Raw genomic sequence first — 18847 nt, 5'->3', positions numbered from 1 at the left:
ACATGTTTATGTTACATTTACTATTTGAAATGACACAAAACATTTTATAAAATATTTTTAAAATAAAGACAAAGAAAAGAAAAATGAGAATAAAATAGATACGTAATCCCTGAAAATTCCAAGAAAGAAATATTCACGTCTCGATCTGTAAAGCTATTCATTTACACTTTTGACCTTAATTATCTATCTGATGTCTTAACATTAGTGTGCATATGCAATTATAATTGTTTACAAAAAAATGACAGACAAAAACAACAATAACAAAGAACAGGAGTTCAGCATTTGTAAACTCTGTCTTTTAATCAACCCAGAAGTAATGAAATGGCCAGGAGTTCTCCAAGTTTGATCTTTAGCTTCAGTCTCTTTCAGCTTCTTTCAGACACCTTCTCTTGGTGGTTATTTATAATCTAAAAAACAACACAGAAAACTCTTTATAAGAGACGGTGAAACAGTTAACATGGCTGCATATGAATGCTTTTTTTTCATGATTTACCTACCACAATTACACTAAAAGTGCAACTGAAAAGGTTTTGATGGATGATGATATTCACCAATGAAATTAACTATAAAAAGGGAAATGACATTATTAACAGATGTCTCACGTATCAGCCAAAAAATGTAAATAGACAATACCATGAAAGTGGCGTGATACAACACATGGAAAAACATATCATACAGTTTTATGATTTTGTCAGATAGTGAATGGAAAATTAACTAAATGTGTGCAATTAATAAAATGTGTGGATCAGAGGACACTTACAGCTCTCTTCTTCATCTGAAAACGTGCTGACAACGTAGCAGGCATAAACTAATCCCAGGAGCTGTGAAAGTGAACACAAAAAACCTATTAATAAACTAATCTCAAGCTGTAAAGTTCTAGTGTTATTTTATTTACCAAACTTCATTCTCATCACAGGCACAACATCAGAAAGTCTGTTGTTGGTGTTAAGTGTTCAAGTTTCGTTATGTGTTTAAGATGAAGAATTATGAAGAATTTCAAGATTAAAAAAACATCTACAGGGACGAGTTCAGAATTCACGTCAGTGTTTTTGCACTGGTTGGTAGCGATACTGCTTCGTTATAAAGTTGTTTATAACTGTCAAAAAAAGAAAAAGAAAAAGAAAAACAAGAAAAACAGAGGAAGTAAAATAATTAAACCACCAAGTTTTTTGCTGTTGTTCTCAACTTCTTCTCATTTTCATTTGGGTGTTTTTTATTTGGCTGTTTCTGCGTCATCTTTTCTTCTTCTTCTCTGGTTTGTTCCCGTCGCTGGTTCCATGCCAGCTATACAACTCAACAAAACCCAACGTTTTATGGTAGTATTGCTCCGTTTTCCATGTTAAGTGATGGACAGCTAAGATCAGGGGTGGCCAGCTCCGGTCTTCCGAGGACAACAATCCTGCAGATTTTCCATGTATCCCTGCTCCAACACACTTGACTCTTAACCAATCAGTCATTGTGCAGAACTTCATTGGTTGTTGGATCCATTTAATGGAAGCTAGTTGTGTTGGAGCAGGGATACATGGAAAACCTGCAGATCAGCGGCCCTCAAGGGCCGACTTTGGACACCCCTGGCTAAGAGTCTTGAAAACAGGCCAAACTGGGCCCATAATTAATACAGGAGACGGATGAAACTGTCCATCCTTATGCAAATTGGTCCCCTGCGTCGATCATAAATGAGCCTTTATTGTGGTTCAATCTTCAAGGTTAAAGTGTTTCCTGAGGATCTACTTATCTGTGTATATTGTCTTTCTGTTGTTACAGAGACAAATATGTTGCACAATTGCAAAAAGTTCTAATTGTGTGCATGTGTGCACAAAGAAATACAAAAAACCAATGCTGCTTTAACACCTTTGTTTGCTTCAAAACACGACGACATCCTGTGTCTCAGTAATTTACGTTGTTCATAAAACAGCAATTAAAAATGAGACTGCAAAGCTCAATTACACACAAACTAGTGTTACAATGTAATATTATTCTTAGATGTTGAAGGAGTATTTTTTTTTTTTTTTTTACAATATGCTGTTGCTAAGCAACAGACATTCCTGTACGTATGTCTATATCCATTATTAAAACAAGATTGATTTTTTTTCCTTAATGTGTAAAAATATCATTGACTCACGTCTGCCAGTATTTTCATCTGTTAAATGACATGGTGCATACAATGAAAGACTCACTGATATGAGGAGCTGGACACCACAGTGCATTATTTCTATGTACTGGTATTCAAGCCAGCAGCTCAGAACTGTGGTGAGCTCCGGGTTTTGCTGGTTCTGCCACCCAGCAGAGGGAAGCCTCTCACTCTGACATCCTGGCCCGTTGTCCTTCCACCAGGAGCGATGTGATGACACCCCCAGGGAGAGGATATCACTGTCCTGCAGGGACAAAACTAGCAGTTAACATGATGTATGTATGTCTGTGTTTTATGTGTGCATATATATATATATATATATATATATATATATATATATATATATATATATATATATATATATATATATATATATATATATTTATGTACATGTATGTATGTGAATACATTTATGTACATGTAAATGTGAGTATGTATATAATTATATGTATGTGGAATTTAATTTGTGGAAATTATCACAGAACTGAGTTAAAATGTGGGAAATTATCCATCTATGAACTGAATGACTTGGGACATATGGCAGCTTCTCTGTTGATTAATAATGAGTTTTTATTTCTCTCTTTTTATCATTATCTATTGTTAAGAAAATTGAAAAACCATTTATTGGTGTGTTACTATATATATATATATATATATATATATATATATATATATATATATATATATATATATATATATATACATGTAATTTTTTTCTTTTTTAAGCATGGCTGTGCATTGTGCTTTGTGTTGTTTTGTAATGTACAGCCTTGTTTTGCTTCTGCATGACCATGTTAGAAATAAACTGTCAAACAACAACAACATGGAAAGCAGTGCAATATAAATGTAATTAATTGCCAAAGAAACATCTTGTGTTGATTTTTTAACATCATGCTGGCTTTGTGTCCCTTTTTCCTCTCCTGGACCAAAGTTGTCACTCTATGAAAATGAAGAAAATAAAAAAATGTATCACTAGAAAAGAGACTTGAGACTATATCTATGGATAGATCACAGAAAATTTAAGGACTGAGACAGATTGCTTATAAAAAACATTGTGGTTGTGATTAATTAAAAACTTTACATTATAAAGATATGAGTAGTGTCAATGAGTTGCCAGTTCATGAGCCAAACAATCACACCTGAGCCTATCGTCCATCAGAATCAGGAGTTAAACTGGACTGTGGCAGGAACCTAGAGAACCTAATGTGCACACGGAGAACACATTAACTCCACACAGAAAAGCTTCTGCAGAGACTAAAACCAGAAACTTTTTAAAAAAAATTTTTTTCTAAGATTATTTCTCTTTTCAGGGAACTAATACAAAATTTAAAAAAGGCTGTTTTCTAACTGAGAAAAGAATAACATGTATACAAATTTCTCATCATTATCATTATTATCATCATCATCATCTCCAGTAGGGACAGAACCTGCTTCATGAGACTAAATATTCTGCAACTTAGCAGGTACAAACTTCAAAGGTATTTTATTGTGCCTTATTGGTGGCGAGTCCTGTAAGGAGCATGTGACACTGCCAGAGTTAAACACTGTGTTTTAGGGATGTGGCTGCAGGGCTCTCTAATTATCAGACACTTAACGTGACTGTGGGTCTTACCTTTGAAAGCCCTCCGAAATCCAGGTAGAGACAGCTCACAAAGACATTCCAGCTAACCCACAACAACATCCACAGCAGATACTGAAAACACAAAAACACAGCGGTGAAAATGAATGAACCATCCATTCTGACCTTCTTATGAAGCTGAAGTTCCTCTCAAAGAATCTGAGGAGTCTGAAGATAATTTAAATGAGACATATTTATATTTCCACAAGAGTGTTTCAAGTATGTTTCAAGTATTTCAGACAATATTGGGAAATATTGTGAATACACATTTAATACATAAATCCATCCCAATCAAACCTTTACATGACAATTACCTTTAGAAAATATGACAACACTGATAATGTTAAATAAAACTACATCATGATTAAAGTACTTTACCTGTCCTTTCAGAAGGATTGATGGGAACATTTTCAAACATATATGTACCCCTTGTGATCAAATTAAACTTCAAGAAAGGATGAAAAAAAATCACTAAATGATTACAAGATATATATTTTAGTTGTGATTTAATAAGCTTGTGATGGTCCAGAACTCAGTCTGTTAAACCAGCAGAAATCTGTTTTCTTATTTTTTGTATTTAGAAATTCCTGAATACAACCAAACAGGAGCCTTGTATAAAGAGCTTAACTACACGTGTACATGTTAGTCATGCCAGAGTTGCTTTTTTTGTTCGTTAGTTTGTTTTAAGCATCATTTATATTTCCCTTTATTGAATTTCTCTTTGGGGATTAATAAAGTATTTTTCATTTAATTCATTCATTTCATTTAATTTATCAACATCCTCAGAAATTACCACAAAATGCAGGTAACGTGGGGTCGACAGCTGCAAAAATTACAGAAAATTTCAAAGAAAAAACGCAGCATGCAAAATTACCTGCATCTTTACAATGTTTCATTCCTCCACAGTGTCAAACATGCTTGTCACAATAGCTTGGATCAGCGGTTTGGGGGTCTTGCATACCACAAACTCAAAATCGACCTAATGCTAAATTCCTCTATGGTCACCACGGTTGTGTTTGGTTAACAGCCTATAAATCAGCATCTCTAACTGGTTTAAGTCCTCTGACATGTCTCCTTGTGGGACACTTTGGTAGATAGTGTATACAAACAATTATGTGAACATTTAGGTTCACAACTGAGCTGTTTGCCTATGCCAACATGTGGTCATAAAGTCAGTTTATGGCCTTAAAAGGCATTGGAGTTATGGTTGTCCACATTAAAGACACATTACGTAACTTTCCAACCAACTTTCCAGATTCTCAACCCTTTTGAAGGAAAAGTGACATCTATTATGTGCATTTCTGAAGCTGTTGCATCCAGAGGCTGAGAAACTGCACGATACAACTTCTTCTTCCGGGATGCCGCGTGACGTTGCAGCAGAGTTTTCCTGGCTGTATTGAACATGCATTGTGACTCATTCAGCAAAGAAAGGCAAGAAAATTTTGAGAAGGAAAAATGGACAGAGTAAGAGATGAGACAAAAGTCAAGATAAGGCTGTCTGGAGTGAAATCACAGTCTAGGAAGGATGTAAGACAGATGAACGTTGACTGTTGCTGTAAGTACATTTAACACATGGTGTGGATTTTCATAACATTTTGCACGAGAGTAAAAAGATATTTTACAATATTTTAATACAACAAATAGTTTAAAAAAAAACAAAACAGCTCTTTACCATTATAACGTATTGTGATCTGTACTGGATGGCTCCAAATAGGCCCAAGATTACCATGATGATGTGAAAGAAGTTGATCATGATTGGAGCCCACTGGTAGCCGAGGAAGTCAAACACCTGCCTCTCCACCGCCGTTATCTGCAGCACCAACAGAAGCAGAGTTCAGAGGCAGAAACACAAACCTTTATTCAACCAGTTTGTGTTATGATGTCCTTGTGTTGCACCATCATCTTAGTTTTTGTGTGAGTAAATGTTGTCAAGGCAACTGAATCACAGGAGACAAAGCATGCTTGGGTTTCAACGACATGTCCACTGAAGTCCGAGATGAAGGGGGCAGGGTGGGAAACGAAGGAGGAGGAGGAGGATGATGGTGGGTTCAGCCCTTTATTGTGTTGGTTGATGATGGTGTTGGGCTGCCTGCCACTGCTATTTAGTTGCATCTCTAAATATAAGGAGTTAAAACGTGTTTAATAACCATTAAATCCAAAGTCCAGAATTAAAAAGAGCATAAAATTAGTGTAAAAGATAAAAAAAAACACAACAAATAATTTACTTTACGAAGCTAGAGCCAGTGATTTTCTTTTCTTTTTAAAAAAAAAAAAAATTTCTTCTCTATAATCTTACTTTAAACGTCAGCGAAATTACAGTCAAACTAATTATTCACTTCCTTTGTAGTTTGATTCATTTGATGCCGAACTTACTGATAGCATTGCATGCAGAGGATCTTTTAAATAACATATAGAAACATGTTGATCTGGTGCTTAAGTTAAAATTCCCTGAGAACTGTGACTATACGCTTAAAGTTTTAAGATTACAAGTGAAACAATTTAAAGCAAATTTGAGACACTAAATTTTAAATGAGCAAACTTTATTTAGCAAAACTTAGAGCTCAGAGAAAGTTACACCAAGAGAATCACAAAAGCTGATATTTAAAACTATCAAATGACAGAAACAGGCTGGTTTGTTGTGTTTATGTCAGAGAATCAGGATGAAAGACATCTTACCAGCTGTAGGCAACACAGAAGGATCAGCACGCATCGTCCCGAGCAGCACCCCATCTTCCTCTCCTCTACGTGGTCTGATGATGATGATGATGATGTGAGGGGAAAAAGTGACTTTTTAAATGTTCTCAAACACAAGGGCTGAACAGTTGTAGTTTTGCATCCATTGCCAGACGTGTGAAAAGGAACTTACAATGCAAAACAGTACGCTGCCTCCGCACGAGCGCTACAGAGACGGGGGAGGGGAGGCTGGTGTATGAGGGGTGATTGATGCCACAGTGGCTATGGTTACATGATGTTTTTAAATAAGGAATTAATTATTCCGAATGATTTAATTCAGAATGAATTATTCCAAATGAAATTAATCAGAATTAAAGTGTTGTATTTAAGTTTACATGGAAACAGTCATTTCAAATTAAGGTTTAAATCCTGTTTATTCAGCTTTACATCATCCTGATCTGTTGATTGCAGTTCTGATTGGACAGGGGGCACCGGTGGAGTTCTTACTGAAGATAAAAAACAAAAACAAAACAACAACCTTCCTGCTTCTTTTCTTTTTATTTATATCACAGAAAACAACGTAATAAAAAACATTTTTGCTTTTATTTTGATTAAAAATGTGAAATATCAGCTCGACACGAGCATACAACTTCACTTTTATCAGCAGCTGAGGAGAAAAAAGGAGGATAAAATAATGGAGAAAGGAGGCAGAAAATTGTGTGGAATGCATGGTGACAAGGTAACGCGCATGTGCAGAACTACTGGAAATAACTTAGAGCAGAATGAACATATACATGATAGAACAATTAATTAATTTGGATATAAAATGAGAATGAACCAGCTACTTTGGAATTAAGTTTAATTAGGATTTGTCATTTATATTGGGAACTAGGCGTTTACATGTCATTTTTTATTTCTTTAAAGCAGATTTAACTTTAATTTGGAATTAAAGAGGAATTAAAACTCATGTAAACACAGTAGGTAAGAGGGCAGCAAACCGAAGAACAAAACTGGCCTTGAGAAAACTGGGAGACTTTGTTTCCCCTCATTGCCACTGGTGTCTGTCAAGCTGGAGACATGTCTCCACTGCTTCCCAAAATAGTCAAATTGCTCCCAATAAAGTTTTTTTTAAAAAAAAGAAATATTCTATATGATTTAAAATGCGGCAACCGGTGACTTGTATGAAGAGCGGTTAGCTTCTTCTTAACTTCACCTTACTAGCAAAAAAAGATGTCCTAATTAAACTTCCGTCTTTCCTTCCTGGTAATACACACGTGCTAAACAGATGAGCATTAATATGCGCTCACATTAAAGGTATAGCAGGTGAAAATTACTAACATTTAGTGGTAAATATGGGTTGTGAATGGACGGTGGCCATCATGGGCCAAAATTGATCCAGATATTTTTTGTTTTTTCATGTGCGAGTGGCCTCATTTTTAGCTATGTTTTTACTATCTAGGTAACCACTTCATAATTGTGTACATTAATGTGTACTTTTTGCACATCAGAGACACTTTTACAAAACTGGTGGCACAAATGGGAGCTGCCATGTATGTAAACCCACGGCAAGTAAATTACACATGGCTTATTCTGAGAGAACAAAACAGTTATCTCAATAAAGATATTAATAGCAACAGTTTTAAATGAAATATTAAACGTTTATGTTACTGACCTTTTGTTACGTGTTAAGCTAGTGTTATGTAATCAGCCAAGTGACAAGAAAACCAGATGATTCTGACTTGACGTTTGTAAACACACAATGAGATGAGCCCATCACTACTATTTTCTCATTTTACTAGAAGAAAGCTGCTTTGACATGCAGCATGATGCTAATGCATCTGAGTATTTCAGAACATTTGTTTGTCTGGGTAATAAAATGAAAAATGACCCTTCTGGGACTTATTAGGGTTTCCTCAATTGAAATAACACATGAAAAGTGTTCAGTATGGATAAAAACGAGTAATGAGGGGTTAAAAAGAATAGTAGAGTCCTCTACATTGTTTTTCTAACTACATGTTCTTATTCCCAGTTTATAACAAGCTGCTTCTCGATCAAGAGCGCTTTGTGTCAATTTAAACATTTTACACATGAGCAGCTGTTGTAGAGGTGCATACAACAAACGATCATTTTGTGGTGGTAAGTGATGCTTCAGCCTGGGTAACAGGAAGGAACAACAGGGTAATGTCACTGAATAAGGCTGAATTATTACAGATAGACACAGAAAGTGGGAAGCAGCACAAATGTCAGAGGAGAGGATAGATATCTTACTCTTCTTCTTTCTTATTGTTGAAATAAAAGGAAACGTAAACATGATATCATGGCATGCAAATCCCAGTCTTTCTTGTGAAGGCATTCGATCTGAGGAGTTTTCCCACATAACCTATTTTCCTGCCTGTTGTGTGCATTTTGCTGTATTTTCATGGCAGCGTATGCTTTCATCACCTCACAAAGGACTTCCCCACGATTCCTCCATGTCTTTCTGACCAGGGCATGGATTGACCCTCATACAGCAACACCGTTATCTGCACCCTGATAGGTGGGTGTTCTTCTTCAGTGCTATAATAACTCCAGCAGGTGGTGGTAGTGATGGGGGTACAAGCTTCAGAAGTAGGAGAGTGGCAAGGTTATTAAACATAATAGTCCAAAGAAAGAAACACCTCTGCCATATTATTATTATTATTATTATTATTATTATTATTATTATTATTATTATTATTATTATTATTATTATTATTATTATTATTGTTGTTGTTGTTGTTGTTGTTTGGATAGATAGAAGAAGTAATATTGTTTCTCAGCTCACCCTCTGGGTAACAATTTGTGGAATAAAGAAACCTGTAAGAGTATAATTTTTACCTCTTATTGTAGCAGGGAAGTATAATTCATTAATATGAACCCCATAATAATTAAAAAATATATATATATATTAGTAGAGACATCAACTAAAAAGCTGGTGATGTTTCCTGCATATGAAATCAGTTACAATAACAAGTACTGCATTGTTTTACTTCATCCTTACTGCCTAACAGCTACTCTAAAATGTGTAAATATGACAACTGCAACACACACAACAGTTACTGAGAGCAGAAAGGAGATTAGTTTAAAACCCAGACCAGTGGGGATGTTGCATGGCAGCGAATGAGCGACCCTCTTTTAATCTGGACCCAGTCCATTCATCAGAACTGCGCGCACTTCCCCGTCCCTCCGAAGGATGACGCTAGAATCAAATAGACAAATTCATAATTGGGGGGTGTCCAGCTCTGCTTGTGTCACATGGAAGCACAGTAGCTGAGCCGAGGGGATGCGAGCGTAGAGATGGAGGGGGCTTGAGGGACCGTGGAGGAGAAACCTGCCACTCGGAGATAATATTGGAGACGGGGCTGCAGCAGCAGCAGCAGGGGGGACAGCAGACAGGCAGCTCTAACACTTCCCAGCTTCCCCTCCTGGCTGGGGAGCGCGGACAGGGCGCACGAGGAGGTCAGAGCATGCCACATGCAATATGCTGCATTCCTGTTTTGTGAAGCCCAGGAAGCCCAAGTTATCGCTTTTGATTGATTATGTTCGCGGGGAGCGGCTGGTCCGAGGGGAAGCAGACTCTGAAGGAAGCGACCAGGGCTGATGCTGCGCCTCCACAAACCTCTGAGCTGAGTGAGTACAGGGATGCTATAGCGCAGTGCTGTGTGCCTGTAGCTGTGTGACAGGCTGGAGGGAGGTAGGAAGGGAAGAGGGGGTGTTAGGGGGGTCAGTCATATGTGCCTATAGATTCAGCTCGATAAGCACACGCAGCATCTTTTATTTATCGGGGAAATGTAGCCTGTCGCTGTGTGTTTTTTTTCTTTGTGTTGGCCCTGCCTTTCCATCATCTGCTCTGGTCATGCATCTTAACACAGAGACACGTGCGCACCCACCTCAGCTTTACTGCATCGCCTTTATGTTTTCTTCTTTTTTTTTTTTTTCTTTTCTTTCTTTTTTTTTTTTTTAGCACTTTAAGCTCCAGAGGAGCAGGTTCATCTGAGGACTTTATTCTGATTTGGCACGAAGGAGGCGGAGGATTCACGCGTTTTTCTGTCACTGTGGAACATGCAAAGATCATTAACGTTAGACCTTCCTATAAAATGTGCTGCGCCCCCTCCTCTCCCTGTCCTCTCCCTCCCCCCTTTACTCACTCATAAATGGTGGAGAGGGGGGGGGGGGGGGGGTTAATGGGGGGAGCTGGCTGTGTCGTGCAACTTGCCACCTGACCTCGGGGACACAGCATCCTCAGCCATCCTCACTTTGATCTGGAACTTAATCAGAAACGCTTTGATGATTAGAGAAGAAAAGGAAAAAATTCTGCTACAGGCTCAGTGAACACCCCCCCCCCCCCCCCCCCCCCCCCCCCCCTTTATAAAAGCACTACCACACCAGCCTGTTTTTTCCCCCTCTCCTTTTCTGTCACCGCCTATAGTTTCTACCTGCACGGGCATTTTAACACCCCTTCTCTCTCTCTCTCTCACACACACACACACACCCTCTCCCAAGTCCCCATAGAAAATCCCCACTCCCACCCTGCATGGTATCATTTGAGTCTTGGTTTCTAACCTGTTGTCAGCAGCATCACTGCAGTTTTAGGTGTCAAAGCCCAGAGGCGCGGCGAGCCGGCCAGTCAGCCAGCATCCCAGCCGTCAGCCGTGATTGATGCTTGCTGAGTGGGTACCATCATGAGCCTCATGCATTTAACCTCCACACACACACACACACACACACACACAAGCTTTTCATGCAGGTCTGGGCTTAGTTTAGCAAAGGAGGTGAGACCACACGATGCTTGTGATGTTTCGGCATGTTTGTTGTTGTTTCAAGGTTTCCGAACACTGCAGAAGGATGCAACTCATGCAATCACAAGATGTTCTATTTATTCTGCTATTTATTTAGCAAATTTCTAACATGAGGTGGTGTTTGTGGGAGAGGCAGCGCTGCACAGATAAACACAGAGCCTCTTCCACACAGGCTTCAGCTTTCTTCCTCACAGGGGCATGGTTAATCGTTGTTGCAAGCAAACATTTGACCTAATTCACATTCTCACACAATAGTAGTCTCCCCCCCCCCACCCTCCAACACACGCGCACACACTCACACACGCGTTGCTGTTATTTGTGTCACACTGAGGGTGAGGATTTTGCTCCACATGAACTCCCAGGTGGTTTATCAAAACCTGAGCAGATTGGCAGAGAGGCCACTGCTGGCTGGCTCGGCCTGTTTGAAAGGAGCTCCAGGTTTATTAATAATGAAAACACATGTAAATGCAGTGTGTGTTCTAAGACAAATTAAATGCCTACCGGTGTAGGTTGCCGCTAGGGCTAACTGTGTTCCTTATAATGCATTTTTATGAGGATTACACCTTAAATCCTTGTTCCTCTCTCTGGCCTTGTGGAGGGTTGTGAGCAGAAAACATGAACATTCTGCAAAAGCAGGAGATTTGTGGCCTTTAAATGTGATCTGATTTCTGTGCTCTCATCCGAATGCGTAACTCAGCATGCTTCGATGTTTTTCTAAAGACATTAAAATGCTGAGATTAGATCCAAGTCAACAGGTGACCTGGAACTAACCACTACTTTCACGATGAAGTGATTAATCTTTCTGGTCAATAACAGCAGAGAATCAGGCAAAATCTCCATCACAGTTTCTTCTGGTGGTTTTGGTAATCTGACAAACACACTGATAATCTATCACATAGATTTATAATCATCCAAGACAAGAAAGTAGCATGTTTTCACACTTATAAAGCCAGTAAAACATCAAGATTTAAGTAGATTTCCTGTAAAATTTGTAACCATATGGTAGTCTGGCTTTAGAGTCAGTTGTTGGGTTTACACCATAGACCGTAAATGAAAGATGGACGGAGCCTCCCGTGGTTAAAAGTGAAGCCTATCCAGAAGTGCATAAAACCGCAGTTCCCCCTTCATCCACTAGGGGCTGCAAAACAGAGCAAATCCCCATAGACTCCCATGTTAAAAAGACCAACTTCTCAGCAGAAAGAAACATGTTTACAGCCTGGTTCAAAAATCCATTTTAGGTTTAATAGTTCAGGTTTACCTTCATGACAACTGTGGGGGGAGTGAATTATTTTCTAACTCGCCCGTTTACAAGTAATTTAATCACGAAATTCTGCATATTTATGTGTGTGTCCTTTTTTATTGACAGGTACCCGATGTCCTGCTTCAAGCAAGAAGAACGTAGAACAACCGCGGTTTTTAGCCAGTTTACAACGTGACTTAGCTTTAGGCTGCTTACCTCCGTTAGCAGGTTAGCTCCTGTCATCTCCTGTTATCTCCGGGTTAGTTCGGTTAGCTCTTAGCTGCAGGCAGCTCGGAGTTTGCTCGATGTCAATCATCCACCTTGACGCTCACAGCCCCGCTCTCAGTTCCACCTCTTTGCCCATATTTGTATTTTCTGGACGAGACGACATCCGTTCCCTTGCCAAGATGGCGATGGTAGGAACCGCTCACCAAGCTTTAATTCAGCTTTTCAGAAACCTACGGGTGACGTCCTGGAGGCTCCGTCCATCTCTTGTATACAGTCTATGGTTTACATGGTTTACACGGGAGTTTTAATTTCTGCTTAATTCCGAATAAAAGTTAATTCCGCTTTAAACTGAGGAAAAACGACCATGTAAACACATGTAAACCTAATGCAAATTCCTATTAGGAATTAAACTTAATTCCGATGTAAGTGGCTGGTTTATTCGTATTTTAATTCCTCTGTCATGTAAACCTTAATTCTGGTCATTCTGCACATGCTCGTTACCTTGTCCTGTCCCGATGACACGCGTTGTTTTACCTCCCGTGTTCGGTGGTCTATCTTTCTTCTCCTTCTCAGTTGCTGCAGAAAGTGAAGTAGTTTGCTCGTGTTGAGCTGCTACTTCAAATTTATAATAAAAATGGCGGCGAAACTGGTACTGATGTAGTTTTTGCAAATTACGACTGAAAAGACTAGAAGGAGGGAGCCAGCTTTATACGTCAATATTTCACGTGGATCCTCTGTCCAATCAGAACCCTTCCCAACCCGCCACTCAAAAAGAGGAATTAACTAAGGATGTGTTTCATGTAAACCTTAATTCTGAATTATTATTTTCATGTAAACTTGTAGGAGAATACGTTCATTCATTATTAATTCCGAATGAACAAACATCATTATGTAACGATAGTTTGGACTACCAGTTTAGTAAACCACATCGTTGGATGACGGCTGAACTGTGGCGGGTAATTTTAGCTGTTTTCACGTGCTTGGCAGTTTTAAGCAAAGCTCGAGTCCTACTTCTTCCGTCTTGTTTTTCCCCCACGTGCCTGAAGAGAAAACAATGCACAAAAAAATAAAGTGAAATCTGTCTCGGGAACTGATTTAAACCAGCCAAGATCCAAGCTTACCATTGGAGCTTTCAGCATCCTCATAGAGTTCCTATTTTATTACTTTTCTCAAGTGAGGCCGGAGCTTTTGAAGCTGATGCTTGCGATGCTCCAGTTTCTTTCCACAAACAGGTATGGCCTCGATGTAAGCAACACCTCACAAATCTGCACCTGCGGACGTTCAGGGGAGCACTTGGTAGTGTGTAATGAGCACACTGGGTGCCACAGGCAGGAGGGAGTGGGGTCTTTGTTTAGCAGAAAGGCAGCCAGTTGAAGGCTATTTCTTCCTCTTGCTTTATGCGTTTTTGTCCAATTGGTTGGATCAGACGAAGCAGCTCTCGGGCCAGAGATTACACTGCAGTGCTGAGGCGTCACTCTGAACACCGCAGGCAGAGGCAGGGGGATAGAGGGAAAGAGTAATGGCCAAGGAGGTGTGGACGTACTAATGGACACAGGAAAAGGATAAGAAAGGAAGGGATGGAAAGGAAATTAAGGACAAGAGGCATCTATAGGAAATGTGACAGCCGCTTCTTATCATCTTTCAGTGTCTTCAAACACCTGCCACATGACTCCCACGCATGTCTTCCTCCCTCCTCTCTCTTTTCTTTTCCTCCACACCTACACCTTTCCCCTTTCTTCTCTCTCAATACTCTCTCTGTCTCCAGCGCTCAGCTCTGTTGTCAAATGAACACAGATACAATTATCCTGACACTGCTGCAGCTGTGAATTGAATCATTGTCTCATAGATGCATATTGTGCTTTAAATCCAAGCTGATCTTTTAGACTGTTCACTCAGGAAGCGCTCCGGTTAAAGTGAAGAGCGGCCGGATGTTTTAGCGGCGTTTAAAGGCAGATTACAGATTGCGACTGCTGTTTAAACGGTTTTTGATTGACAGGCTGGGAAAACATGTTCGGTGTTGCAAAGGCTTTCCAGAAACATGCTCAAAGAAGCAATTATGTTGGACGTTCGCTGCTGAAAATAGATCAGACTAATAACAATCAAAGTGACTTGAATTAGAAAACAAAGCGTTTTAGGACACCTTTAACTTGGAGGAAAGATCTAAGGCGGCGTGCAAAGAATCGCTAACAGGCCTATGTATGAAATCGTAGTGCAAATTAGATTTCACGCTGAGAACAGTTGGGCTCATTTCTGGTTGTCTACTGAGAGAAATGCAAATTACCAAACGTCTGCAAAACTTCCAACGCACAAAGCATGAAAAAACTTCTGTCCTGCTTATGCTGTGTATGATTAAACCGAAAACTGCTGGTTTTTGTTGTATTTAATACAAATACACTGAAAAATTGATCTTAGAACGGAAGAAATGTTTATGATATGCATAAATAAATTCTCCTTTGAATCCTCAGACTAGATGTTTGGTCCTCTTTGTTGTTTTTGTACTCTGAGGTGACCATGTTTGGACAAGTGTGTAGAGCTGGATGGTGACGGTTGAAGCCCAGTCTAAAAGAAAGGAGAAATAGCATATGTCAGTCCAGTATCTACTTCTGTATTGGGACTGGTTTCTGAGGGACCACCCACACACACACCAAGAGGATGATTAACCTGAAGACCTCATGGCCTGAGGAGAAAATGTATTCGTTTCCTTGAGAGATCTTGATGTTTTTTGAGTGGGACTCTGTTGGAGACAGAAGAAGAAACAGATTAGAAACTGTGAAGTTTCTTCCTCGTTGGCTTTACTTAGAGTATGGACGGCTAAGTCCGTCTTTTATGTACCTTCTCAGCTCAAACACCCCAACGGGAGACTTATTCTGATTTCTGCATGGGCCACGTCTTCCCTTATGGGTATGTGTGTGTGTGTGTGTGTGTGTGTGTGTGTGTGTGTGTGTGTTTTAATGGTTTTAGACAGCTACTTGTAGGCAGCCCTTTGATTAGGTTTAGCTTTAGCCTCTACTGACTTCAGCTGCTCTTCAAATACAGATTAAACTAGAAAAGCACTGTGAGAGCGCAGACCTCCACCAGGCATCTCTTTTCCACCCATATTGTGATTTCCAGCCCATGTTCTACATTCTTTTTATATGGATGCACTATTAGATTTATTGATAATGAATCCACAGTGTCTTAGTGAGTTTGTTGCTTGCTTATATCTTAATTTGTTTTCGTGCAGAGATGCTGTAATTTTTCCTCTTCTGGATGGTAGTATCCAGAATTTTGTCTGGATCCTGATCTAACTTTGTGGTTTTGGATAAACCTGATGGGAATGTCTCCTGGACTTTTTAACCAAGCAACCTGACCATTTATTGTGGTGTTGTGTGCATATGTACTAGAAATGGCCCTATTTCCCTACAATAAAGACTCCTTCAAAAAATTCCTGCATACAGATGGTGACATAGATCACTCCCAAAATTGAATGGAATTTAAGTCACACCAGGACCTTTAATAATAATAATTAAAAAAAAATCCAATTGTTAGTTTTTGCATGAAATTGCTAACAGACAAACAAATAGACAGATAAACACCAGCAAAAACAACCTCTGCAGCTTCCTGGGTGAAGGTAATAAAATATCTTTCACTTGATGACACACCTGGAACCTTTTTCTGGTATTTGGGTGTTAATATAGTGATTAATGTAATATAACCTTCAAACAGGTAAAGAAAGGCACCTGCTACCCAGACACATACAAGAGCTTTTCAGTAACACAGTTTTTATTCCAAACATAACAAGTACAATCACATAGAAAGCAATTAAAAGCAAATTATACTTCCTCATCTGAATGTCACTTAATCTAACTGATTGCAGGTTTTTCTCAGTCCTTGCTGAAGCAGAGATATTAGCAGTAAAGCATTTACTTTATACATACAAAAGAGGTCTGGAAAAGTTATATAATCAAAGTAAATCAGTAGATTCTTCCTGCGTGTAAGCAGTGTTGCCACAGGCCTCTGTGGTGCATGGGTCTAAATTTAAATAATTCATATAATAATTCACATTTCTAAGAAGAAGTTAAACCCTCTCTTACAAAGGATTAGTTTAAGAATCAACTTAGTCTTTAATTAGGTCTAATCATCAGTCTTGCAACCGGTTTAAGTTAATCCAGAATAACCCAGAACTGGGACTCTGCTAGCAACTCGGCTACAGAGCCTTGTCTCCGAAACTGGCTTATTATCTGCTTAATCTCAGCAATTTTATCTTTGTTTTAGATTTTTATTTTTTGTATTTTTTTTCTAGAGCCTGTGATCAACGCAGTAAATACTGTTCAACAATAATGTCTCTTAAAGGCACGTTGCGTGTTCTGCAAACGTGTCACATTCTGTAAAATAAAAGCCAGATTAGTTTGGTCAGTTCCAATAATCTAGCTATTATTATGTGTTTATAAAGGCTGCCTCATATTTCGTGTTTGTTTTAAAGCCTCATTTGTAGTTCCTGATCGCAAGCTGCAATATGGAAGTAAGCTGTGGGGGCAGTGTAGGGAACAAAAACCAATGCTCTTGGTTTAGCCACCTTGCATTGCAAGTGGTATCTACAATACCACTGCTGTTGCTTTTTACTGCCATGATCTCAAAATGAACCAATTGCTAACCTCTTGTTTTGTTGATGCCGCAGAAATTTGTCGTCTCTCTAGTGTGCCCCCTAGTGGAATCCTCTGGTTATGCAGCGTAGTACTCAAAGACATATAACAACAATTAGCTTTATGATCGACTGCCTACACATAAAAGCAAAAATGATGTATTCTGCAAAGATGGATTATTATGTTAAAAAAGAACACCTGAACACATAAATGAAGCACATATGATTTGTAGCTATTTGCATAAACTTTGACTTCTGACTTCGGATCAATAGACACTCAGGTAACAGATAATAGAGGGTGAATTCTAACCAACTTTATCATTGTAGACTTTGGCCTAAATCAGGAAACCTTGGCAAGAATATAGTCAAAACAGAAAAGTGTCTTACACTTTGGCTGCTCTTAATTTTTTTTATTGTAGTTATTTTGGTTTGAGGTTAATTTGTAGCTATTTAGGTGCTTGAAGATTATATTATTCCTGTGACTAAAGTGTATTTAAGTAATCCACAAATAAAACATGCCCCTTAAAGAAGATGCACACACTAACGGAGAGATCATTAAATAGGAAGTCCATAAATAAATAAAAAAAGGAAAAACATGCAATGGCAGATCGCAAGTTTGTTGTCAGTGATGAAGAAGAAACAAGCAGACATGAACAGACATGAAAACACGTTGCCACAGTAGACAGATGGCGTGATTTGACAGAGATTAGACTTGTTTGTGTGGTCTTTCAGTGTTGCTCTGTATTTTTATTATTCATTTGAAACATATGACACTGCCAAATATGAATCTGTCTGACAAGCAGCAAGGAACACAGAGGAGAAAGGAGAAATATTTCTGCTGCTCACTCTGTTTTCACATTTGTCTCCGTCAGAGTTTCAGGTTCCTCAGCCTGCTGGCATGTTTCAGCTTCGCTCTGACTCATTGGAGCTCCTCAGTATGTTTGTTTGTTCTTGTCAGAACGGTTCAAATGTGGTAAATTTGCATGGACCCATATGCAGCCATTGTATCTGACAAAAAGATCAGAACTAGATTTTATTTATTTATTTGTTTAAAAAAAAAAAAAAAAAGGGTTATAATTTTTACTTATTTCACACAAATCAATATTTCTATGACTACATAGACACCTGAAAATCCAGTGCTGGTGAGCAGGTGTGCGGCTGATTTCTGTGTAACTGTGACACACAAAGCTCAGTAATCCCCCAAACAAGCTAAAGCAGAAAGCGCATGCCAAAGGCACAATGTCTGTTCACTTCACTGCTCCTGTGTTGGATGGGAATTCACAATGTCCCTCTTTTGGAACTGCTGCTTCCCTTCTGCTTTCTGCACAGTGACTATTTTTCTTCTGGTTCTGCTGCTTTATTAACCTCCTTAATGTTTCATAAAGGTTGGATAATTCTGTAATTAAGCTCTTCTCTGTGTCTGCAGATCCCAGTGAGACCGTGGCACTTCCCTGCGTGCATGAGTGTAAGGGTGTGAGTGTGTGTGTGTGAGAGAGCAAGTGAGCGCCAGCGCTCCCAC

General features: G+C 39.0%; 1 protein-coding gene across 1 annotated transcript; it reads right to left on the bottom strand.

The window, feature by feature from the left end:
* Positions 1–507: 507 nt before the first annotated feature.
* Positions 508–6479, bottom strand: nkain5 (sodium/potassium transporting ATPase interacting 5; the record flags this gene model as incomplete). The annotated part of the gene is made up of 6 exons (XM_079239806.1): positions 508–563; positions 761–821; positions 2178–2375; positions 3744–3824; positions 5422–5559; positions 6426–6479. The coding sequence occupies 6 exons, from the start codon at positions 6477–6479 to the stop codon at positions 508–510; spliced, it is 588 nt and encodes a 195-aa protein (XP_079095932.1).
* Between the last annotated feature and the right edge of the window lie 12368 nt (positions 6480–18847).

The sequence above is a fragment of the Telmatherina bonti genome (genome assembly GCF_933228915.1).
Source record: "Telmatherina bonti genome assembly, chromosome: 4".
Taxonomy (NCBI): Eukaryota; Metazoa; Chordata; class Actinopteri; order Atheriniformes; family Telmatherinidae; genus Telmatherina; species Telmatherina bonti.
The sequence above is the reverse complement of the archived record's forward strand: the minus strand, read 5'-3'. Positions and strand labels throughout refer to the sequence as shown.